The 26,005-nt window shown below is 46.9% G+C and overlaps 1 protein-coding gene across 1 annotated transcript in view; it reads left to right on the forward strand.

Annotated features, from left to right (window-relative positions):
• Positions 1-24,787, forward strand: part of SORCS1 (sortilin related VPS10 domain containing receptor 1) — a 424,272-nt gene extending 399,485 nt beyond the window's left edge. The window contains exons 23-27 of the mRNA XM_073354427.2: positions 1,827-1,958; positions 14,875-14,974; positions 19,145-19,250; positions 19,369-19,529; positions 22,803-24,787. Coding sequence (XP_073210528.1) covers positions 1,827-1,958; positions 14,875-14,974; positions 19,145-19,250; positions 19,369-19,529; positions 22,803-22,867 — 564 coding nt within the window. The 3' untranslated portion in view covers positions 22,868-24,787. The remainder of the gene's footprint in view (positions 1-1,826; positions 1,959-14,874; positions 14,975-19,144; positions 19,251-19,368; positions 19,530-22,802) is intronic.
• Positions 24,788-26,005: the final 1,218 nt, after the last annotated feature.

The following is a 26,005-nucleotide window of genomic DNA, read 5'->3' on the forward strand; positions in this document are numbered from 1 at the left end:
ATCCATTCATGAATCTGGCCCAGAAGCTGAACTTTATGAAATTTCCACATGTTCATAAGTGCCTTGAAGGCTGGCTCTGCACATCAGCTGGATGAGACAGCCTGATCCCCCTGCAGGCTGGCTCTGCGCTCCAATGAGATGGGACTGCCCAATCTGCATCCCCCCCACTGGCTGGCTCCATGTTCTCATGAGAAGGCCCGACCTTCCATGGGCTGGCATGGGACAGCTCAAAGACCCCTCCCACTCCTGGGTCAGCTCCACTTTCCAAGGTTATGCCCCCACAAGGTTCCCTACCGCCTCCCCTCCCCTCCGACAAGCCAACGCTACATTCCATCGGGACAGAACAGGCCGACCTCCCCGGTGGGACAGCTCTGTGCTACAAGACTCCGACCCCAGAGGCCAGCTCTGTGCTCTGTCATGGTTCTGTGCGTGGTATCGGTGTGCCAGCACCCATGGAGCTCAAGCTGGTGCCTCATTCAGAGCAAACGCACAGCTGTATTTTACAGGAGTTAAACAATAAAGGTAAGGGCTATCTTTGAAGGTAATCGTCGTGCTCAGAGGAAGGGTAGTCCCGTGCCCCATATTTCAGGATGTGCACATATCGGCTCTGAGTGCTGGGAGAGAATTCCCTTCCTCCCTCCATCCCCTTGATGCTCCCCCCCTGTGCATTTACTGAGCAACTAAAGAGGTACCCTTGAGGTTATTTTCATCTTCATCTCAAGCATCAGTTGCTGATACTGCCAGAAGCAGGACACCAGACTTCACAGTCTGATCTGGCATGGCAAACCCTATGTCCCTCCCCTCTTCGCCCGCATAAATATACCCGTATCATGACCAGAGACCACCAAACTGGGCATTTGTGTCTGTGACTGCCTGATGCACACCCACCGCAATCGGCGAGGTAGGGGTGCAAGTGCTCAGGTTTACCCTGACAGCTGCATGTGACAACGGGCAGGCACTAACTTTTGGGCACCGCATGCGTAGGAGGAAGGGCGGTCACCCTTTGGAAAATGTACCCCACAATGTCCAAGCAAGGTCTCTGGTCTACTTCCCAAAGCAACCTGCGCGTATCCAATTGGCAATATTGATTAAATATAGAGACCGTCACTGTACATGGATCCCTGCTGTTTCATTTCACTTCGGTTGATCTTGTTTTGTAAGGTCCATCCACAAACCCAGAGGATAATGAATTACTCTGGGCAGGTAATGCAATTTGCTGACTCAAGTTAAAGGGCCTGGTTTTGACCCACTGACATGAGGGGAGTTGCTGCTGATTCACACCAGTGTGAGATCCAAAGGAGACACTACCAGCTTCTCCTGACACCTTTCATTGGTTGTTGAGAGAGAAAACAACAGCGTTCCACGGGATTGCAATAATAAATGCACAGCTACGTTTCTCACCCTCCCGTGTCAGGAGACCGAGACAGTCAACCCTGCCGGAGGGAACAATAAGGAAAAACGAGTTTGTTTGCACTCTGCCTCATGACCGAAGCTCCAGTTATTTCAGCAGCTCTAAAACATGCTGCACTGGACGGGCACAGTGGGAGGTGCTCTGGGTCAGCACTGCAGAGTGTGTGCAGAGTTACTCAGCACCTGCTTTTAGTAGGTCTGGTTATAGTCAGTGCCGCTGGGGGCTCACGTACCACATTGAAGAGCATGGTATGAAAGCTCAGACAGAGCAAGAGTACAGTAGAATGCCGTCCCCCCGACTTTCCCCGTCACCGGCAGATACCTACATGTACGTACGGTGGTGCTTTAACGCATACGTCTTCGGCATTCCGGACTATCTCTGCAACTCACCTGTTGCTGTTTGTCTACATAACCAGGCAACAAGTATTTCAAGCAAACATATCCTGGTCGCAGTCCTGTCTGGTTTGCCCACATCCGCTGAGCTCTTCGTTTTACCGTATCACGGGACCACAGGAGAAAACAAAAGAACAGCCGAAGACCTAGAACAGGTATTGTTTCCGTTCTGTGCGGGTCGGCGGTGGGAAGGGCAGCAGGGAAAAGATTTCCAGTGCAGGCCTGAAAAAATAACTAAGGTGCAGTTACATTCGAGCCACTGGGATCAAAACCATCGTCTTGGGCCAGGCTAAGTCCTTGTTGCTTTGCCCCAGCAGTGCAAAGGGGAGATGAAGGTGCCCTAACGGTGCAGCTGGGGACATGCAGCAGGGGATCCCCCAGTGATGTAAAGTTGGCAGAAATCCACATCACCTCCTAGATGGCATTCCAAGGTGGGTGGGGATGGGAGCGGGCATGGCCGGGATCCCTAGAGAACTGTTCCTGCTGACAGGACTTAGAGCAGCCCTGGGAGGAGCACAGCCGGTGAGGCATGCAGGGAGCCTGGCCAGGCAGTGGAAAGCAGAAGCAGCTGGTGGAACTCGATAGTTCATAGATGCATCGATTTTTAAGGTTGGAAGGGACCATCGGATCATGCACTCTGACCTCCTCCGTAACACAGGCCAGCGAATTAGATAGTGTGCAACGTTCCGTCTCTGTGAGGCTAAAATACGTTAAAACCAATCCGAGGCATAACTTGCTGCGGGTTTTTTTTCAAAATGTGAAATGTGGCTGGTCTGCGAGGTATTATTGCTGTGTCTGTTTGCACAGGAGTGGGTGCCAAGTCTGGCCTGGACAGGACTTGAAGGTGCCTCATCCCCTGCATTAGGGCCTAAACCCTGGCATTGTTGAGTTCCTGGATGGCAAACGGGGCCCAGCACCCCTCAGGATTTGCCGACTGGTCCATGGAATGAATAAACTAATTCTTCCTCCTGGCAGCTAAATCAACCTTATTTTTCCCCTCCCTTTCTGTTAATTTGAGGTCTTTACCCAGAGGGGCCTGGAACTTTTTCCCACCAGTGTCAGTCTCTTGCAATGCTTTGAAAAACCTCTGTTAACCACACCCCGTTACCAAGGCTCAGAACTACCTGGCCACCTACATTCTCATGCTTACCCTTGCTCAGCCTCCATCTTCCTTAACAAACTACTAATTTTCTCCCTGTGCAATTAGTAAACACCCGGGAAGGAGATTTACTATCCCGCAACCCCTCCCCTCTCCTTTTCCACTCTAAATTGGGAAGGAAGGCAGTGCATAGACTGTGACCCAGCTCCCCTCTGTCACTCTGCTGCTTATTGTATTCTACAAATCATTATATCTATATATATTTTTTCCCTGGTAATCCGGAAATCTCCACGGTCGTAAAGAAAGGAAACGTTGTCATGCTGTCATAAGCCTTTTCAGGGGAGAGGAGAGCTAATGCTTTCAGTGGGGTGCCAGCAGCATCTCTGCTATTTATCCTCTGGAGGTCAAATTGTAATCTCTCCTGTTATAGAAATTATTGCCAATTCATAGCCAGCCATTTCCTATGGAGCTGCATCTTCGCTGTTTCCCACCTGGATGATCAAACATGTATTTTGTTTTGCAGGGGCAGACATAGCTCCCCTTCCCAAGTTGGTCATAAAGTTGGCATTTTGTTTTCAGTGTGAACTGTTTGACGCAGGCTCAGTATGTCTCACTCAGCATTCAGAGCTCCTGAGACTTCCTCTAATGCTGTACAGAATCACAGGTCCTCTGCTGCCCCTGGTTGTTATAAGGGCCTGCATGATGTCAACCTGCATCTAAACCCCTGTGGCACCATTTGGATTGTCCCCGAGTTCATTTCTGAACATCTTATGCTGATGTTTTCTGATGCTGGCCTAATTTACTCCCTTAGTACTTTACCTGCTTCATTCTCTTTATACTACAGATCTTCTGCTTTTCATTTACAGGAGGTTTCTGAATGCACAACTTAAAATTCAAATGCACAGCTTCAAAATGGGGGATAAATGGCTAGGCAGTAGTACTGCTGGAAAGGATCTGGGGGTTATAGTGGATCACAAATTGAATATGAGGCAACAATGTGACACAGTTGCTGAAAAGGTTAAGATCAGTCTGGGTTGTATTAGGAGTGTTGTGTGTAAGACCTGGGAGGTAATTGTCCTGCTCTCCTTGGCCCTGGTGAGGCCTCAGCTGGAGTACTGTCTCCAGTTCTGGGTGCCAGCCTTTAAAAAAGATGTGGAGAAATTGGAGACAGTCCAGAGGAGAGCAACAAAAATTATGAAAGGTTTAGAAAACCTGATGTCGCCTTTTATCTTCTTTAAAGTGAATTTTGTAATGTTGGATTACACCATCGTGGGTTCGGCTCTGGTGGCTACAGTTCCAAGCTCAACAGAGTGAAAGTCACCTCTGCTACTTTCCTCAGATTTAGAATCTCTAGAAACCCATAAAGACCAAAGATAGTGACCCCGAGGACATTTACAAGTACAAGGTCTAGTCTGTTTTACAAGTTTTATTCAAGTTACAATTAAAGTTATGATTACCCAAGCATATAGAAATTCTATAAAACCTATGCACAAGTTATACATACAGTCATACTCACATCTTAATGATATTCTTAAGGTCTGATGGCTGCCTTGCCAATTGATCATCAGTAGAGGGATGGTTCCTGCTGGAGTTTTCCCTCAGGAGCTCAATTTTCCTAATCTGGACACCCTCTTTTTATAATGGCATTCTGACTATATCTCATTAGCATTTATTCCCACAGTGCACCTTACGGTTAGGGCATGTGTTTGAAAAATGGAACTACCGGGTATCTTGTAAGCAGAAAATTACTCTTACTACTAATTTTGCACAGTGTCCCCCGTTGGTACATCTTTTCCCATAATCTTGTGGCATAGGGTCATTCTTTGGTCACTTACTTATATCAAGCATTTTTTAAGCCTATGGTCTAATATGGCTAAGCTAAAATCTTACAGGCCCCAGCCCTACTTATTTAGATACAGTGATGAGCTGTCAAAATCTTAACAACAGGTTCCCTCCTCACCCCACGAGGGGGTGGTTACGCACCCCTGCCCCCCCCGGGACTCCTGCCCCATTCAACCCCCCGCATTCCTTGATGCCCCCCCCAGGACCCCTGCCCCATCCACCCCTGTTTCCTGACTGCCCCCAAAACCAGGCAGGAGGGTCTCGTGGGCCACTGTAGTGGGTGCCCACCCCATCCCTAAGAGCCAGAGGCACCTGCCGGGGGGCGAGGTGGGGAGTCCCGGCGGTGCTTACCTGGGGCAGCTCCCAGGAAGCATCCGGCAGGTCCCTCTGGCTCCTGGGGAGCGGGGGGAGCAGCTGCTCCCCCCACTGATCACATCAAAGGTGGCGCCTGAGGCGCCAACTCCCTGGGTGCTCCGGGGCTGGAGCCCCCACGGGGAGAATTTGGTGGGTGCAGAGCACCCACAGGCAGCTCCGTGCCCCAGCTCACCTCACCTCCGCCTCCTCCCCTGAACACACGACCCTGCTCTGCTTCTATGCCACTCCCCCACCCCCGGCTTCCCGCGAATCAGCTGTTCAGGTGTTATTTGCCATATTCGCCTTCTTACAGTTCGACTATATTCTAAAGTGCCCATCCTGACCCATGTCCAGGCAGCCAGGGCTTGATTTTCAGAAGCACTGAGCATTGGCAAATTGAACAGAAGGCACCTCTGAAAATCAGTCCCCACACACAGAATTAAAGATCCACATTAACTGCAATCTGTACGGATGCTAGTCAGGGACTTGCTTGCACACACATCTGTGCTGGCAGCCCTGAGGACACTCAGAGACGTTTGCACTCACTTTTTGAAATATCTGACCATGAAGTTCACCAGAAGTGCTTGTAAAAGGACTTTATCCCTCCACGCTCCTTGAGTAGCTGCTGTTGCAGAGAGGTGGGTTTTTTTTCTCTTCTCTTCAGGGTCACTTGTCTGTGCAAAATGATGACAAGTTGTTTTTCAGCCTTGGTGAAGGCTTGTATGCCCTAGAGGTGAATCTCAAATTTACTCTCTTGCCATAATGCCCAGATGTCTGTCAAGATCACCTATTGCCCCTGTGAATACCAGCCTCTCTCCTTTTCACAGACTCAACTTTTGGCCCTGTGTCAAGAACATCCTATGATTCTCAAGTTCGCCTCTTGTCCCAGTGTATTTTTCCATCCGAGGTTCAGCTGTCGTATTAATGTTCAGGACCTCTCAAGTTCACCTGGGAGCACTGATGGCTTGCATTGTCCTAGTGCAACAGTATAGTATCCCTTGGGATCATCTCTGTTGTGTTGTCAATGCAACAATTGGTATTAATAATACCTTGCACTTACATCTCATCTTTCATTAAGGAATCTCAAAGCAATTTACAAAGCCTCATCACAGCCCACATAAATTAGCCCAGTATGATTATGCTCATGTCCATGATGGGGAAAGTGAGGTACCGAAACACGACGTGACCCAGCCCAAGTTACAGAGAGTCTGTAGCAGAGCTGAAAGCAGATTCCTGTTGTCTTGACTCCCACACTACTCTTCTAAGCACTAGACTAAATTCCTTCCCATCAACGTCTATGTTTAATTCTTTCTTTAGTTGTTTACTGATTCATCCAGTGAATTGAAAAAGTCTTAACAAGTCACACGCTATGTACTAATTGCAAATCCTGCACAAAATCCATGGAAACATTCAGATGCTCAGTTCATGTAAATCGGTGTCAGCTCCACTGACATTAAAGGTTTCAGAGTAGCGGTCGTGTTAGTCTGTAGTCGCAAAAAGAAAAGGAGGACTTGTGGCACCTTAGAGACTAACCCATTTATTTGAGCATTTATCTATAGCTCACGAAAGCTCATGCTCAAATAAATTGGTTAGTCTCTAAGGTGCCACAAGTCCTCCTTTTCTTTTTGCGACTACAGACTAACATGGCTGCTACTCTGAAACCTGTCATTATGCAAGGCAATGAATTTAGCCGCGTGGAGTGGAAATCTATCAACTTCATGAAAAAAACTCATACAGATACTGACATTAAAGGGGCTGTGCCAGTTTAGACCAGTCGAGGATGTAACTCCAAATTCCTGATACCCAGTATTTAGATCTATTTGTAGAAACATGCCCTTTTAGAGTCTTGTAGTTCAGATCTCACCCAGTCCTCACTAAGAAAACTCCAAGAGAAGTCAAATTAATTATGTTTTTTTCTGTGGGTAAACTGGAATCTCTTTTTTCACCACCTGTCTTTTATTATTATTCATTTTATGTTCTTTGATGAAAGAATGATTTCTTTTACAGAATTATCGTTGCACTTCATGCTTAATTCTGTAAATGAAGCAGATAAAAGTCAATGAGGCTCAGTTAAGAACCCAAACGAATTCTGAATGCTAATTATTTTCAGAGGGGAGACTCTTGAAGATTATAAATTAGGAGTTCGTTATTCTGAGAAGCTTCACCTTCAGTTTAGTTAGTTATGTATCCTAAGGGCAAAGGATGTAGAAGGACATTTTTTTAGGCTTATCATTTCCCCAAATAAGGATATGTGGGTTAAACTGGTCAGAAAAGGGTAGGCCTCTCTGAACTAGACACAGTCGCTTTGAAGTTGCCTCACCTACCTTTCCAGCAAAACACATCCCGAGCACTGTTCCACCCAGGAGATACAAAAGAGGACACAAGACCCCCAATGTGATTCTCACTGAAATCAAAAGTGTCTTTCCATTGACTTCATTGGGAATTGGCTCAAACCTCAAATGTGGAATTTCCTCGAAAGCACAATGGGTTGAGTCTGGAGTTATGCCTGGTTTTAGGATCAGAGATCCTTGTGACCCATCCGGACAAGATGTTAGTGCTTTATGCTGAAAGAAAGAAACTCCCATTTGCCAAACCCATGGCCGGCTTTGGATACCTTTGCTCACACAGAGCAATAGTGTACTCCAGAAGTCCCACTGATTCTGTACAAGGAGTAAGGTACTACTTGGAGCCCTCTGAGTAGGGCTACCAGAATCTATGAAGAGGTGCCCAGTTCTAATTGAGGTTATTTCTGTTGCTTCATGCTATGAAGCGCTTGCTTCTTCTAGCCTTGTATTAGGTCCCAAATACTAGCTCTTAAAATACGGATATTTCCATATCCTTAATTATTTTAGTCGTTTTTAGAAGTTTCTAAAATGTATTGGTTATCATTTCTCCCTTCCTCTGACCCCTGTGCAGTTGGAACTACTTAGGAAGCCTGCTTTTACATACATGAAAAACAGTGGCAATAAAAAACAAAAAACTTTCTAAAATATTTCTAAATGAGTTCCCCTCTCCTTCAATTATGAGCGAGGTTTTCAAAGCTGGGTAATGGACTTGGATATCTAACGCCAATGTGAACTGAACCTCCATATTGCTCAGATGTCTTTGAATTCCTCAGAGTGTGTTATCAGATCTCCTTATCCTTGTCCAGATTGTTCAGAGCTCCCTGGAAAGAGCTATGGACAGGAAACCTTCTGTAGTGTATAAAAGCAAGTTTTATTGGTCCTGCAAAACCCAGGAGCTATTTTTCAGTGCCACCTACTGGCATTTTACCTATTAACTAACTGTTTACATACGGACATCTCTCATTTACACAGCATTCCTCAAACAGAGATGATTTCTTAAGACTCACCTTTGCTGCAATGCCTACAAAGCCCAACCGGCTAAGGGGGGTGATGAGCTGTGACTGTCCCTTTTCTCCTCTCCTCTGTACTCCTACTAACTCCCTCATTCCTGTCCATCCTATCTCAGCCTCAATTAAATCTCCATCCTTCATCTTTCTAGACTGCAAGTCCTCCAGGATAGGGATTGTCTCTGAGTATGTCTGCACTGCACCTGGGAGGCATGGTTCCCAGCACGGGCAGACAGATTCAAGCTAGCACACTAACAATACCCATGTGGATGTTGCAGCACGGGCAGCGGCTCAGGCTAACCACCTGAACTCAGACCACGGGTGCTTTCATTCTGCCTCAGTGAGGACAGACACCAGGTCTCTGTGTTCCCTTTCCCCATCTGTGTTTGGAACAAAGATGTGCAGTAGGATCACGCTGCCCGAGGCAACACTCTAGCAATCTAGAGCTCTGATCTGCACTGCAGGATGGGCAAGTACGAACAAAACCAAGGGCAGGCAGCTATGGTTGAGGAATCAAAGCCGACACCTGCAGGATCCACAAATCCAAAGTCTGGCTAAGAAAGCCTCTGTTCGGGTGACCTCTAGTTCATTCATCTCCAGCTGTCCATGGAAGCAATGATCATCACTGTGCTTGTAAGTCCAGGAAAAGAGGCCGTGCTTGGCTGCTCACGTCCCTTGTGTGCCGTGAGGCTTCCACAACAGCCCTGGCCTCATAACGCTTTGCCTGTTCTGCAAGAAGAGGGCTTCTTCTATACAGGAATTCAGGGTTCTCCAGGGTGTGCAGCAGGAAAAATGGGATTTTAATGGTTCTAAACTGTACTTGTGTCAGGCAAACACTCTGGGGCATTCTCATACCTGAGCTGATCCATGCCAGGTTCTGATCCTCCTCCATCCTCCGCCCATATCACTGACTAAACCATTCCCTGCCAGCAAGTCAGTAGCCACATTCTCCTTCTTGGGGTACCATTGCTCAGTCATAGTGGTTGCACATTGTGTGTATCTTTAGCTGGACTGAGACTTGCATGATTCCCACCTCCACAACTTCTCTTCCCACTCAACACTGTTGGATGCTCTGCATCAGAAATAACATAATAGGTCTGTTATGATATTTGTTGCAGCTTGTATGAAAACTACGCCATGCTCAATCTCTGCCGGGCCTGGGCTCAAATTGCAAAGGACAAAGAACAACCTTACAAGGATGAGAGGATGGCTACTAGGTCACACCTGAGGCTACTTGGAGCTTGCCTGATGCTATGTCTGTTACTGCCACAAGCCATTAATGCCCATAGTTTTAGAGCATTTCCATCAATATCTAGCCTACTTGAAAAGGAGTACTTGTGGCACCTTAGAGACTAACCAATTTATTTGAGCATAAGCTTTCGTGAGCTACAGATCACTTCATCGGATGCATACTGTGGAAAGTGTAGAAGATCTTCTTATATACACACAAAGCATGAAAAAATACCTTCTCCCACCCCACTCTCCTGCTGCTAATAGCTTATCTAAAGTGACCACTCTTCTTACAATGTGTATGATAATCAAGGTGGGCCATTTCCAGCACAAATCCAGGGTTTAACAAGAACGTCTGAGGGGAGGGAGGGTAGGAAAAAACAAGGGGAAATAGGTTACCTTGCATAATGACTTAGCCACTCCCAGTCTCTATTCAAGCCTAAGTTAATTGTATCAAATTTGCAAATGAATTCCAATTCAGCAGTTTCTCACTGGAGTCTGGATTTGAAGTTTTTTGTTGTAATATCACAACTTTCATGTCTGTGCTGTAATCGCGTGACCAGAGAGATTGAAGTGTTCTCTGACTGGTTTATAAATGTTATAATTCTTGACATCTGATTTGTGTCCATTTATTCTTTTACGTAGAGACTGTCCAGTTTGACCAATGTATATGGCAGAGGGGCATAGCTGGCACATGATGGCATATATCACATTGGTGGATGTGCAGGTGAACGAGCCTCTGATAGTGTGGCTGATGTTATTAGGCCCTGTGATGGTGTCCCCTGAATAGATATGTGGGCACAGTTGGCAACGGGCTTTGTTGCAAGGATAGGTTCCTGGGTTAGTGGTTCTGTTGTGTGGTATGTGGTTGCTGGTGAGTATTTGCTTCAGGTTCGGGGGCTGTCTGTAGGCAAGGACTGGCCTGTCTCCCAAGATTTGTGAGAGTGTTGGGTCATCTTTCAGGATAGGTTGTAGATCCTTAATAATGCGTTGGAGGGGTTTTAGTTGGGGGCTGAAGGTGACGGCTAGTGGCTTCTGTTATTTTCTTTGTTAGGCCTGTCCTGTAGTAGGAGACTTCTGGGAACTCTTCTGGCTCTATCAATCTGTTTCTTCACTTCCGCCCTACATAGAGTGCTTGCATAGAGTGCTTCCGCCGACGTGCACGGGCTGAAATTGTGGAAAAGCAGCATCACTTGCCCCATAACCTCAGCCGTGCGGAACACAATGCCATCCACAGCCTCAGAAACAATTCTGACATCATAATCAAAAAGGCTGACAAAGGAGGTGCTGTTGTCATCATGAATAGGTCGGAATATAAACAAGAGGCTGCTCGGCAGCTCTCCAACACCACTTTCTACAAACCATTACCCTCTGATCCCACTGAGAGTTACCAAAAGAAACTACAGCATTTGCTCAAGAAACTTCCTGAAAAAGCACAAGATCAAATCCACACAGACACACCCCTGGAACCCCGACCTGGGATATTCTATCTACTACCCAAGATCCATAAACCTGGAAATCCTGGGCGCCCCATCATCTCAGGCATTGGCACCCTGACAGCAGGATTGTCTGGCTATGTAGACTCCCTCCTCAGGCCCTACGCTACCAGCACTCCCAGCTACCTTCAAGACACCACTGACTTCCTGAGGAAACTACAATCCATCGGTGATTTTCCTGATAACACCATCCTGGCCTCTATGGATGTAGAAGCCCTCTACACCAACATTCCACACAAAGATGGACTACAAGCCGTCAAGAACACTATCCCCGATAATGTCACGGCTAACCTGGTGGCTGAACTTTGTGACTTTGTCCTTACCCATAACTATTTTACATTTGGGGACAATGTATACCTTCAGATCAGCGGCACTGCTATGGGTACCCGCATGGCCCCACAGTATGCCAACATTTTTATGGCTGACTTAGAACAACGTTTCCTCAGCTCTCGTCCCCTAACGCCCCTACTCTACTTGCACTATATTGATGACATCTTCATCATCTGGACCCATGGAAAAGAAGCCCTTGAGGAATTCCACCATGATTTCAACAATTTCCATCCCACCATCAACCTCAGCCTGGTCCAGTCCACACAAGAGATCCACTTCCTGGACACTACAGTGCTAATAAACGATGGTCACATAAACTCCACCCTATACTGGAAACCTACTGACTGCTATTCCTACCTACATGCCTCCAGCTTTCACCCTGACCACACCACACGATCCATTGTCTACAGCCAAGCTCTGCGATACAACCGCATTTGCTCCAAACCCTCAGACAGAGACAAACACCTACAAGATCTCTATCAAGCATTCTTACAACTACAATACCCACCTGCGGAAGTGAAGAAACAGATTGATAGAGCCAGAAGAGTTCCCAGAAGTCTCCTACTACAGGACAGGCCTAACAAAGAAAATAACAGAACACCACTAGCCATCACCTTCAGCCCCCAACTAAAACCCCTCCAACGCATTATTAAGGATCTACAACCTATCCTGAAGGATGACCCAACACTCTCATAAATCCTGGGAGACAGGCCAGTCCTTGCCTACAGATAGCCCCCCAAACTGAAGCAAATACTCACCAGCAACCACATACCACACAACAGACCCACTAACCCAGGAACCTATCCTTGCAACAAAGTCTGTTGCCAACTGTGCCCACATATCTATTCAGGGGACACCATCACAGGGCCTAATAACATCAGCCACACTATCAGAGGCTCGTTCACCTGCACATCCACCAATGTGATATATGCCATCATGTGCCAGCAATGCCCCTCTGCCATGTACATTGGTCAGACTGGACAGTCTCTATGTAAAAGAATAAATGGATACAAATCAGATGTCAAGAATTATAACATTCATAAACCAGTCAGAGAACACTTCAATCTCTCTGGTCACGCGATTACAGACATGAAAGTTGTGATATTACAACAAAAAAACTTCAAATCCAGACTACAGCAAGAAACTGTTGAATTGGAATTCATTTGCAAATTTGATACAATTAACTTAGGCTTGAATAGATACTGGGAGTGGCTAAGTCATTATGCAAGGTAACCTATTTCCCCTTGTTTTTTCCTACCCCCCCCCCCCCCCCGACGTTCTTGTTAAACCCTGGATTTGTGCTGGAAATGGCCCACCTTTTGTTATCATACACATCATTGTAAGGAGAGTGGCCACTTTAGATAAGCTATTAGCATTAGGAGAGTGAGGTGGGAGGAGGTATTTTTTCATGCTTTGTGTGTATATAAAAGGATCTTCTACACTTTCCACAGTATGCATCCGATGAAGTGAGCTGTAGCTCACGAAAGCTTATGCTCAAATAAATGGGTTAGTCTCTAAGGTGCCACAAGTACTCCTTTTCTTTTTGCGAATACAGACTAACACGGCTGTTACTCTGAAACCTAGCCTACTTGAGTGCTTCAAGACCAGTGTAACTTGTGCTCCATTCGTGTACTGGGGTGCATCTCCTCTCTAACCATGCTGTTTGGAGCTAAGCAATTCAATCACATCCACAGCATCTGCAAATGAATCTTGACAAGCTTCATGTTATTTATTCTTCCTCTTGATAGAAATATATTTATGACACGTTCTGGTACCACTTACAAGATTTAAAAACATAAATGAGATAGATTTTTAAAAAGAAAAGGCCCATTGTTAGCTGTTGCCAAATAGATATTGGATCAAGGGCACCGATTCAAGTAAGCAGTGGCCAAAATGAAATGTAGGATCCAACAGTATTGACAAAAATCATTATGAATGTTAAAAAAAACCCAAACTGATCAATCTCAGACTGTGATGAGCGTTAGAGAACACCTAACCACATCTCTGTAGCATTACTGAAGTAGCCTAACTTGAGAAAAACCAGGAACGCAACAGAGATGGTCTAAAAATGATGGGCATGTATGGTTCCCTGACAATTTTTTGTTAATCTTTGAAAAGGAATAAAGATTTATTTAAACCAAATTAGATTAAATAGTGGGCACAAATGTATAGCGCTTCCTGAATTTCACTTGGTTGTAAAAATCCAACACTGTCATGTTGGGTTATTTTCAAGTTTTCCAACCACCTCTCCTCCACCACACCCCATCCCCCACTAATCTTGTGCATGTTAATAAAGTGGAAAATTGTTCACTACCCTGAGAACTGATAGGATGGATGAAATATCTGGAGAAACTGAGGCTGTAAGTATCCAAACAGAACATGCTGCAAAATTCTATACATCATTTACATGTACAATATTTTCATCCTCTCTGCCCTGTTTGTTTAGACAGTAAACTTTTTGCGGCAGGGTCTGATCACTTATTATGAGTATGTAAAGCACCTAACACAATGTGGCCCTGATCTCAGTTGAGAGCCTTTAGGAACTACTGGAATACAAACAATAATAGTATATTCTAGAAAAAGAGTTACTGTAATCATCATCAAGAGCATCACGAAAAGGAAAACCTGCCTCGCTGTGGTTCAGGAAAGCAATCTTCAAATAGAGTTGACGCCAAAGCCTGATTCTCCTGCTCTGCAGGCATATGGGCTCATGGATGGGATGGGCTCCATGGATGGGCTCCATGCCAGCAGAGTGGTGCTCAAATCCTGAAGTAGTATCTCGTCTCTGCCTTGTTCCCTGATGTGCGAGGAACCCTTGTCTGGTGGATCTCCATTGCCTTCAGCAGAATTACACCAGGGTGATTCATAAATGCTGAGGTTAAAAGGGACTATCATGAAGCTCTAGTCTAACCTCCTGCATAGCACAGACCATTACATTTGACCCACTGAATTTTAGCCTCTCTCTTTTTCTTAGCTTTGCTTGTGCTAATACTGCAGGGCACTCATTTGCTATTCTTGGGTTGGTACTGCAAACATGTATTTACATGAGTACTATTACTCACGTGAGCAGTCTCTTTGATGTCAGTGGGACTACCTCTATGAGTAAGGTTGCTCATGTAACTTGTTGGTATCAGTAACTACTAGTAGTACATCCTGACAGCTGTACCATCCTGTACCATCCTGTACCATCCTGACAGCTGTACCCAGCTGCTCTATCTTTTTTCTTTAGAAGGTACAGTAAATTGCTGTTGACTTGAACTTTGGACATCCTTTTTCTATGTAAAACCGCTGCTTTGTAGGTAGCCCTGTTTCCTCTCTAGCCATGACCACATATGATTTACTAACCCTTTTTTCCCTGTTTCTTCCAGATTTCAGAAATACTGATCCACAAACTGAACCAAAACTTGGTCCAGTTTGAGCTGAAGCCTGGGGTTCGAGTCTTGGTCCATGTGGCCCATTTATCAGCAGGTCAGTGTTCACCCCCTCAAAGTCTTGCCCATTGTTGAGTAGCAAAATCTATTGTAAGTTCCTTGCTAGCAGCACGGTGGGATCTACCAGCCATCACACTCGAAATACTTTATATTTGTAGTAAGCATTCATAACTCCGGTGAAGGGGCATACATTACAGTGCCACACAAGTCTACATTTATCCATCATACCCCAAAGTTTTATTAGTGATTAGTGACAGCTAGTGCAACTGCATGCAGTATGTCTGGGGACCGTGTTTTATTAAGTGTATGAATGGTTGATGTATCGCTGTACGCCAGGGTGGTGGGGAGGGGAAGGGAAGAAGGTATGAATGGTTGAATTATCGCTGTATGCCAGGGTGGGGGGGAGGGGAAGGGAAGAAGATTTTAACAGCCCCACCAGAACTAAGAACAGTGTGGGGTGATTCAGGGGAATCACTCCAGTTATAAACACTTCCAGAGAGGTACCATCCACTGGGGAGACTTGCATATACTGGTTGAAACTGGATTTCCCAAAGACCAACTGTCATAACCATACAGCTAAGGGTAGCCTAGAATTTCTCCTTACCTGTAAGGAGTTAAGAAGCTCAAATAACCTGTTTCAGAGTAGCAGCTGTGTTGTTCTGTATTCACAAAAAGAAAAGGAGTACTCGTGGCACCTTAGAGACTAACAAATTTATTTGAGCTGTAGCTCACGAAAGCTTATGCTCAAATAAATGTGTTAGTCTGTAAGGTGCCACAAGTCTTCCTTTTCAAATAACCTGGTTGGCACCTGACCAAAAGGACCAATGGGGAAAGAAGATACTTTCAAATCGGGGCGGGGGGGTAGACAGGGGAGGCTTTGTTTGTGCTCTTTGTTTTGTGTTCTCTGGGGAAGCAGAGAAGCATCAGGTCAGAAAAACTCCTTCTCCTAAAATCATCCTAAAATGAGTCTCAATATTGCAAACAGAGTAAGTAAATAAGGCAAGGTTTGTTAGATTCTTTTGTTTTTAGCTTGTGAATTTTCCCTGTGCTAAGAGGGAGGTTTATCCCTGTTTTCTGTAACTTTAAAGATTTTCCTAGAGGGGAATCCTCTGTGTTTTGAATCTGATTACCCTGTAAAGTTACCTTCCATCCTGATTTTACAGAGGTGTTTCTTTTACTTTTTTTTTTCTTTATAATAAAGTTCTGTTTTTAAGACTCTGATTGGGGTTTTTAGTGTCCTAAGAACCCAAGGGTCTGGTCTGTGTTCATCTGGTTTACCTATTTGGTTGGTAGATTATTCTCAAGCCTCCCCAGGAAAGGGGGTGAAGGGGTTTGGGGGGATATTTTAGGGAAACAGGAACCCGAAGTGGTCCTTTTCCTGAATCTTTGTCTAACTCACTTGGTGGTGGCAGCAGTACCCATCCAAGGACAAGGAAGGAGTGCCTTGGGGAAGTTTTAACCTAAGCTGGTAGAAATAAGCTTAGGGGGTCTTTGATGCTGGTCCCCACATCTGTACCCTAGAGTTCAGAGTGGGGAGGGAACCCTGACACCAACAAAGGCTGTGTTTAACTGCCTTCTTTCTGATCCAGCAAATGGACAGTGTGAATGCTGCTGACTGGGTGGAAAAGGAAGCAGGGAAATAATTCTGGTGGCCAGATGAGATGTTGATCAGAAAAAGCCAGAGTTAGAGAAGGGTGGGAAGCCTGGAATTGATTCAGAGAATCTAGCACCAGATTCAAAACCTCAAACCTAAGAGATCCAGGGAGGTGTCATGCAGGCAGGCCCCAGGAAACCTATCCTCTCCACGCAGCTTTCCCAATAGACGTCCATCCAAATGTGCACTGTTCTTACTACAGTCAAGCCATTAAGGCTGCCACCTATTTTGAATTTTGTTCTAGACCTTTAAAACCCACCTAGAGTCGGGCCATGATCTATCAATCGGGCGTTAGGTGTATGTACAGCACTGTAGTAATAGCACACTGGCAATTCTGGCGGGCTTTTGGATGCCCATGAGGTGAGGACAGTACCACCCAAATCACTCACACTTGTGACCTGAGCCAGGTCTGAAGGCTGGTAGCCATAAGTGGTGCTCCCCCAGCTGCACCAGCTCGCCCTCTGTAACACCAGTCCCCCGTCTGCAGTACTTCAAATCATAGAATCTCAGGGTTGGAAGGGACCCCAGAAGGTCATCTAGTCCAACCCCCTGCTCGAAGCAGGACCAATTCCCAGTTAAATCATCCCAGCCAGGGCTTTGTCAAGCCTGACCTTAAAAACCTCTAAGGAAGGAGATTCTACCACCTCCCTAGGTAACGCATTCCAGTGTTTCACCACCCTCTTAGTGAAAAAGTTTTTCCTAATATCCAATCTAAACCTCCCCCACTGCAACTTGAAAAGAATCATCTGTAACGATGCCTTTGAGTGGTGGCGTATGTGTACGCCCACGCCGCGGCTCATTCCTGTTTGTACTGGAGCCTCCGTGGCATTGTCAACCCTCATGCTGCGTGAACGTTCAGGAACCTTGCCCACACATTGCTCCCTCACGCAGATGAATAATGACCACTGGAGGGCTCAGCATTTTTGCACCTGTGGCTCAGGCCTAAACAGGAGCAGGATTAATTTATAGAAATTCTGGACAACAGGCTGCAGCCCATTCATCCCTACATCTCAGCCAAAAACAAAACAGAACAACCCACACATATGAGGCAAAGTAAAATATACCAATATTCTGTACCCAGCAGTAAAAGGGCTGTTGGTAACCTGGCTCTAATCCCAGCATTATAACAAGAATGTTGAGCAACACTGAATTTAACTAGTCAGAGACACATCATCACACAGACATGTCATCACACTGAACTTAACTTTGTCGTCACCTAGAGCTGCAGATCCACAAAGGAATGAGACAGGCTCAGAAGACAAAACGCGTTTATAATGAAGTGTTATTTAATAATGATGCTTATCCTTCATGAAAGTAACTTTCTTGAAGCCAGAATATCAAAGCAGAATGTTTCACTTAGCCTTAGCTAGATAGCAGCCAAAACACAGATTTCTCGGTATTTTATCTGGCTCTGTGTGACTGTTCTGTGTGAGTATGCACGTGTTGTGTTTCCGAGTATGTGCATAAGCATGTGCTAGCGTGGTTGTGTGTGAGCAACTGCTTCACATGTGTTTGTCGCCTCTGTTTATTGTGTATGTGTCTGGTGATGAGCACACAACTTTCTGTATCTGTTGTATGTAATAATTTGTGCAAGTTGTGTGTCTGGTCTGACTACAGGGTGACTGCTTTCTGCAACAGAGGCAAATGTGCATGGGGGGCATGCACACACGCACAGACACAGAGTCATGCGGACACGCAATCACATGCACACTGTTTTGTGTGTCCATGTATGAGTGACTGAGTGTGTCCGTCTCTCTGATTTGGTGTAATTTGTCATTTATGTTTGGGGTAGCCATCGCATCAGCATCAGGCTGTTGTGTGTTGTCTTACACACACATCCTGCAAGGGGCGTTATCAAGAGTTGCACGAGGCTTGAGGGAGAGGCACAGAGAGTAAGCTCCTTTATTTTCTTCTGCCTATACGCTTCCATCCCATGGAAAACTCACAGCATGGGGGATGATAGAAGGTGGAGAGAGAGAAGGACGAGGAGTGTGCTACTCAAAGGGGGAAAGGGAGGAAGGCAGGGGTTAGGAATGGGGAAAGGAGTCCTACATCACTCCCGCCACACTTCTTAGACCATAGGGTGTGGAAGGAGTGACCACCATCACAAAGCAGAGATGCCAAGGCACTGTCAGAGTGGGAAAGCCAGGATTCATCCAGATAACGAACACAACTGAGCACATAGCATCAGATCAACACATTATTTTGGTTGCAATATTTTTTACTCCTATCGAATACAGCTGGCACTTCCCTCTCCAACCACTCAGGTGTCCAGTACAAATCAGTGGCCTGGTAGAGTGGGTCTGTATGTCAAGGTTGAACAGAACTCTATAGGAAGCTGTAGGAATAGCTACACTTCAAACAACTGATTGCCTCTTGGAGGTGATCCTTACGCCTGATGGGGATGTGCCCTGGAGTGAGACCATGGAGCGATGGTTAGACAGATGTCACTACAAAGGTACATGGCTAGGGGTGGTGGATGCACAGTATCTGTTTAGAGAGTTATTTCCAGTCCATGCTGTGTGGATATTCTAAAGATCTCCTCTCTTGTAGCTCCCCTGGTGGACCTCACGCCCAGTCACAGTGGTTCGGCCATGCTGATGCTGCTATCTGTGGTGTTTGTGGGATTAGCCGTTTTTGTAATTTACAAGTTCAAAAGGTACGACCTCCCCCTCTCCCTCCCTCCCCTCTTGTCGTCTACGGACTCAGGTCTAAAAAGTATGACGAGACATGATCCATAGCGTACACGACAATGATGGTTTCTGTTAATGTTTTAGGAAGATTCCGGGCATTAATGTATATGCACAGATGCAGAATGAGAAAGATCAAGAGATGGTCAGTCCAGTCAGTCAAAGGGAAAGCATGCCTAATGTCCCTCAAAGTGAACTGATGAGCCCTGAGCAACTAGTAGATGAGAAGTTGGATACCCGGCCCATAGGTAAATAACTTCCAGCAGCCAACAGCTGGTCAGATTCTAAGATCTAATTGGCTAGACTTATTCTGAACCTTCCCACCACCCCTCCCAGAGCACTCTCCCTCCCACTGCTGTGTTAACGTCTCTAAAAGGCACCAAGCTAACTCCTCCTCCCCCTCACCTCCCTATGATGAAAAAGAAATTTAACAACCTGAGTCTTTGCCCATGTAGTTTTCTGTGTAGTCCTCTCTCCTCCCGAAAAACTCTGTAATCGTGTCATCACTAACGTGCTGTCAGAGAAATGTCATCTCGTTTCTGGCACCTGTGTAATTCTGGGGCAAGCACTAGATTGAATGCATAAAAAGAGGTCCCCTTTTTCCAGTACACGGGGGCAGGAGAGAGACATGTGTCTACAGATATTTGGAGCAGTGTTGCATGTAGCTTGTAAAGTGACACTCCTGCAATCCTTGGCCTAAGGCGTAGACCCACTGAGGTCCCTGAGACTCCTTGCATGACTAAGAATGACTCTTGTGACTAAGGGCTAGAGAATGGGCCCCAGTTTTAGGGGAGCATCCATTTTTAGCTGCCTGGCCTTGAGCAGAGACGAGTTATGTTTTAACAGACAGAGTACAGCTGCTCCAGTGGCCCAAAGGGAATTTAAAACTGACCTGAGGCACCAACTGAGCAGTCCCCTCATGAATGGGAACCTTCATTTGGAGAAGGCCTCGCATAGGGGCCACCGCACAGAGATTAAGGGGAGAGGGAATGTTATTCTGGCCAGTGGAGTGACCTGGGAGCTGGCTCGATTCAGGGCAGCACCCAGGCTGCTCTGTCTTGTGCTGGGGGCCAGTTTGATCCCCCCCCCCCCTGCCCCGGATCAAGGAAAAGGACAGGCAGCAACAAGCCAACTATGCGTTTCCTCTACAGGTGAGCTGGGGATGTAGCCATACAGCGTTACTAGGGTTAGCTAGAGCAGCTTGTGTCTCTTACGTAAGTCAGAATTTTGCAGTGGTACTTTCCCGGTTCCAGCCTGAGCTGTTGGCTGCTGTATGACTAATGCACCACAGATGCATTTTAAATATTGCCCTGCCTGAGACTTTGTGGAACCCTGTGGAGGTCCGTGGGGTTACTGGGGAAGGATTAATACATGATCCTAAAGAAACAACCCAATAAGCCCCTCTAGGTATGTCTACACTACCCCCCAGGAGGTGCGCCTCCCAGCCCGGGTCGGCAGCCTGCTCGAGCCAGCATGCTAAGAAATCGCAGCGTGGTCGCTGTGACACAGGCAGCAGCTCACGCTAGCCACTCGAGCTCAAACCCAAGGGATCAGGTGGACTTGGATTCGAGCAGCTAGCCTGAGCCCTTTCCAGTGGCACGGTAGCCGCACGGCTATTTTTAGCACGCTAGCAGGAGCAGAGCGAAAGCAAGGCTGTCGACCCAGCTGGGCCTCTCACCACCCAGCTGCGGTGGAGACACACCCGAAAATCCTGTCAGCGAGAAGAACAAGCCAGCCAGATTGGAGCGCTCTGGTGACAGGAATAGGTTTAGAGTTGTGTGTGAGGGGACCATAAAGCACAAAGATTCATAGGGTGGGATTCACAAGGGAGACTTAGGTATAGGCAGGCCCTTTCTCCTGGTTTTAAACCGACTGTCCTCTTCTTAGTTTGTTCCCCCCAAACAACCGGATAAAATGAGATAAAACCGGACGTGGTTTTGGCCGGTATCGGACGGGGGATGCCCTTTTGAAGAGCCCACATTATGAAGTGCTGGAATGGCTGGTATGCTGGGAAGGCAGCAGTGGCCACCCAACTGCCACTGGCATTCACGAAACTACTGTGCTCAACTGCTGCCTAGCCCGGCAGGCTCCTAAAGCACCTACGTGTCTGCCATTAAAAGTCTCTCAGGCACCTCATTCTCTGTGGCCAAAGTCCTGACCCAGCTCAGAGGCTAACTCACTCCTCAGCCCCAGCAGGATTCGCAGGCACGGCGTTTCCCCCCGCCTGTCTTGCCTTTGAGGCCCAATCCAGTAGATGTGCTCTGAGCATGCCTAAACCCACACAAAATGGCTGGAGGAGGTGGTGGTGCGACCCTTCCCCCATAACGTTTAGCCTAGTGGTTAGAGCAGTCCTCATGTGAGTGACTCGTGTTCAGTTCCTCCCATCCCTCCCATTTGAACTTGGGTCTTCCACCACAATGCCCTAGCCCCAGACAGCTCCAGCAGGAGAGACTGAGAGCACCTTTCCCCAGAATACCCCCATCTCCAGAGGGCGAGGGTGCTCTCCAGAGAGGTGGGAGACCCCAGCTCCACATCAGGCAGAAGGGGGGAAACTAAACCTGACTCTCCCACATCCTAATCACTGGGCTAGAGCCCCTACAGGGGCAGAGCCTCCTCGGTTTTTCTTGAAAAAGGACGAATCTGCCATAGGCACCTAACTCCAGGAGAGGGCTCATGGCTGCGATTGGTGCCTCCGTCCGGCCTTGAATTAGATGCACAAGTCCCCTTGAAGGGCAAGTTTAGGTCACACCCCTCTCCTCAGCATTTCTTATTGGCTAGCTTGGGAGGCTCAGCGGGCGCTGGCTTTTGTGAAGCCCATTCTTAGGCACCTGTCTCCTCAAGCATATAGGGAGCATGGGTGCCTAATGCAGGGTGGCGCCCCTTGCGAATCTCATTTTCACCCTTTCTTGTCCTGTGTGATAACCCCAGGTCTTTCTGGAGTTCAGCATTTTTTTTCAGGGCATTTTCCTTCAGGGAAACCAAGCAATAGACACAGTGGGATGTTTCTTGTCAGTGTGGGGTTTGTTTTGAAGCAGTTTTTTCCCCTCTGCAAGCAGAGACTAACATTCGTGCCCTGTGCCTTTAGGAAATCCAAAGGCGTGGGGCGTTGGGTCCCACGCACGCCTCCATAGCCTAGAGCACAGTAGCTACTTATCGCAGCAAACCCTTCTTTTGCAAAGGCAAATCATACAGTGGGTTGTCAAGTCTCCGACACCTTTTCATATCAGATGCCAGTACATGAGTCAGTGCTCTACATTATCTCGTAGAAACAGTTTCTCGCATCCTCCCTTCCCTCCATCACTTCTTTTCAACGTGGGTGAATCACCTTTGTAGAAGGAAGAACAAGACGTTCCATTCAACCTTCTTAAGTGGCAAGAGAACATTTCGGGGCAGATGATGTCAGGCTGGACCAAATAAACCCTCACACCAAATGGCGAGACGCCGTAAAATCTTTCATTCTCTGGAAACACTTGTGTTATTCAGCTAACTCTTGCTTTTGTTTTTCTTGTTCTTTGCCACAGGAAGTATGTCCATAGCTGCTGAGGCTCAAAGCACAAAAGAAATCCCTACCTATGTAAATGTTTGAACCAAGGACACCAGAACATGTGTATATAGATATAGATATATATATATAGATATATATAAAAGAAAAACTCACTGCATTTGGACTTTTTAATTCTTCAGACGACAAAAGGTTTTTAGCTTTAATCCTGTGCATGTGGACATTATACCCAGACTGTGGTTGGAATTGCAGTGTACAGGTGCTCTATTTTAATAGGGGGAAAGGAAATGACCTGTTGCCCTCATAGCCCTTCCCCTTCCCCACAGCTCACTTTCCTCTCTTTTCTGATCAATCTCTTATTTGTAGAAAGTTCATAATGATAGTGGCCAGCAATGTGCATGGGGTCTTTTTGAGGGGTCAGGGGTGGGAAGGTGGTGAGGGAATAAGGGTATTTGGCTTTAGATTTAACTACTTCTTTAGCACTGCAGGCTGTGGGTGAGGTAGCTACCCCCAGCCAACTTTCACGAGCCACGCAGAAATACACAGGAGTAGACACGGCAATGTTTCTGGGCTGGTTTGGTTTTTGCCTTCGTTCATACCTTCACCTTCTCCATCCTTCATTCTGCCGCTTGTGACGGCTCGTAGCTCCCTGCAGCGAAGCCAGGAAATCAGCCCCTAAGCTGCAATGCCAGATGCTTTTTTAAAAAAGACTGTTTAGCCCATTCACACTGAGGCACCTGCCCAAGTGGCATGATCCAGAGGCACCTCCCCCGCCATGCAGGCCACCCAATCTCACGGCATGGCACAATGCGGTATAAGCTACTGCCTGCAGTCCTGCCCTGCAAATATCCTGACCCCAGCTGCCTCCCACTACCCCTCCTGAATTTCATTCTCCATCATGTGTGCAGTCATTTAAACCAGTGCAGAGTGGGGGTAAAATGCTGCCCGATCACCCTGGTAATGGTTTCATGCCCACTTTGCATGGTCTAAATGACTGCACAGCAAAAGTGGATTCAGACCCCCACCCGCACACCCGGCCGCTCAGCAGCGTGAATTTCCTGCTTCTGGGTCAAGGGCTTGGCTCCTGCCCATAGCACATCCTCCACCCCAGCCTCAACCCCCTGACAACCTGTCCGGTCCCTCTCCTTCCTCAGGTGACTCACTGCTGTATGTCTGAGTGCGTGGCCTACCAGCATATCCAGTACACCCAAGGGCCCGGCGGCAGTTCCTCACGCTACAGCATGTAGCTAGATCAAGCACATTCCAACTATATTTCCATGCCCTTAACACCCAAGTTATATATGTCCTTTAGCCTGGCTCTTGGCCCTGTGTAAGGTAATTGGCTGGCCACAGTATGTCTGCTCACCACTTCCAGCAGGGACTTTTAGCGTCTAGACTGTAAAACCCTGCCACATCTGCTCAGCCCAAATAAAGGTTTCAGGATTGGGCCCCTCGTGTTCCCTATGAGAGACCAGTGCCGCCTCAGACCCATGGGGGGGGCTGGGTTCAAAGTCTGCTGAAATCCAAATTATCCAAAGGCACAGCCCTCAGAACAGCCCCGGGAGGGACGGGAATGCAGATACAGCACGCACCAGGGAGCAAACGTCAGGAACGGTCCATGGCTCTGAAAAAAAGGGGATGCCAACAGGGAAAAGGTCAATCCCACCCTCACCCACCGGGCGCCCTCGCTGCCTTTTTATCCTTTCTGTGGAGCTACAGGATTCCACTGGCCACAGGCTTTGACATCAACTCACTATTGTAGTTGCAACTACTGCTTTAAGCAAGGTGGGAAAGGTTTTTTTTTGCAGTCACTGTATAATAGCCCCCAGGATTCTAACTGGCCCTTGAAGTCTGGCATTAGCCAACTTATTTTTATAAGCAGCCACTTAAAAAGTTTTCTTATAGTATGGGAACTACTGCTGATTTTAAAAGGACTTTTTTGATGTATTTTTCTCTTGGTTAAAGATAATGTAGTGTTCTGTACAATTGCTATTGTTTCTTGCTTTTACAGTCATATTTATTAAACAGATTGTCTCAAAAGGACTGTGTGTGTGTGTTTGTTGCTCATTTAACTCACAGGCCCCGTCGCAAGGGAGGGCTGTATTTTGCTAAAAAACCTCCCCCTGCCCCCCTCCCGTGACACCACCTCTTCCTAGCTCTTAGCACTTGTCATCCATAGATGGCAAAGCACTTTACAAGTCAGACAAGCACAATTATCCCCTTTTGGCAGAGAAACTGAGGCACACAGAGGTGAAGTAATCTGCCCAAGATCTCTAAGTAGGCCAGTGGCAGAGCTGTGAATAGGTCTCTTGAGGCCCATCCCAATGCCCTCTCCCCAACCACGCTGGCTTACAACAATAGAAGCATCTTACACGGGGAGGATCTCAAAGCAATTTACAAAAATTAATCAATTAAGACTTGCAATATGCCTGAAAGGTAAGTGGCTTGCGATTGTCCCCATTTTAAATATGAAAAACCCGAGGCACAGCTAGGTTGAGCTGTCTGCCAGATCACCAAGGAAGTCAGTGGCTACATCAGGCACCGAATCCTGCCTGAGGCACAAGAAGTTAATTGCCAGTCTCTGATGTAGCCACTAGATCCTCCTTCCTCTGGTAGCCCATGCTTAGTCTGGCTGGCTGTCCCGCCCTAGTGGCTGGGCCACAGAACTACAGGAGTTTGTCCAGCCTTTGTGCGGAGAAAGCTGGGCCTTTTAGCTCAGAAAGCAGAGGGTTAGATTGGACATCCAAAATGGCTCAGGTTTTATCCCCGCTGCCAATGACCCGCCCAGGGGGCACACTTAAATTAACAACAATTTGATATAAATGTACTTATTAGAGGGGTGTTTCACTTCCTAGACAAATTGCTATTTGGCAAATTACATTCTGCCGTACCAAAAAAAATCCAGGTTCAATTGGCCACAGTGTCCTTCCTCTACTGAACTTCTGTTGAATGTTGCCGAGCTATTAAACAGCTGCTGTACACGCCCCCGACATAGCACTGGACAACGTGATTCTTGTGTGCCTAGATCGAGCGTGATCTGACACCTAAATGGACAGATGTTTTGGCTGAATAGGGGCAACAGGATCAAGCCCAGGGCTTGGAAAGTCTCTTAAAATACACTGTCAGCTCTTTCTACTCTGTAATCGCTTCGGCACAGGGACCGTCTTTCTGTTCTGTGTTTGCACGGTGGCTACCGCAAAGAGGTCCCGGTCCAGGAATGGG

The sequence above is a fragment of the Lepidochelys kempii genome, chromosome 7 (assembly GCF_965140285.1).
Source record: "Lepidochelys kempii isolate rLepKem1 chromosome 7, rLepKem1.hap1, whole genome shotgun sequence".
Taxonomy (NCBI): Eukaryota; Metazoa; Chordata; order Testudines; family Cheloniidae; genus Lepidochelys; species Lepidochelys kempii.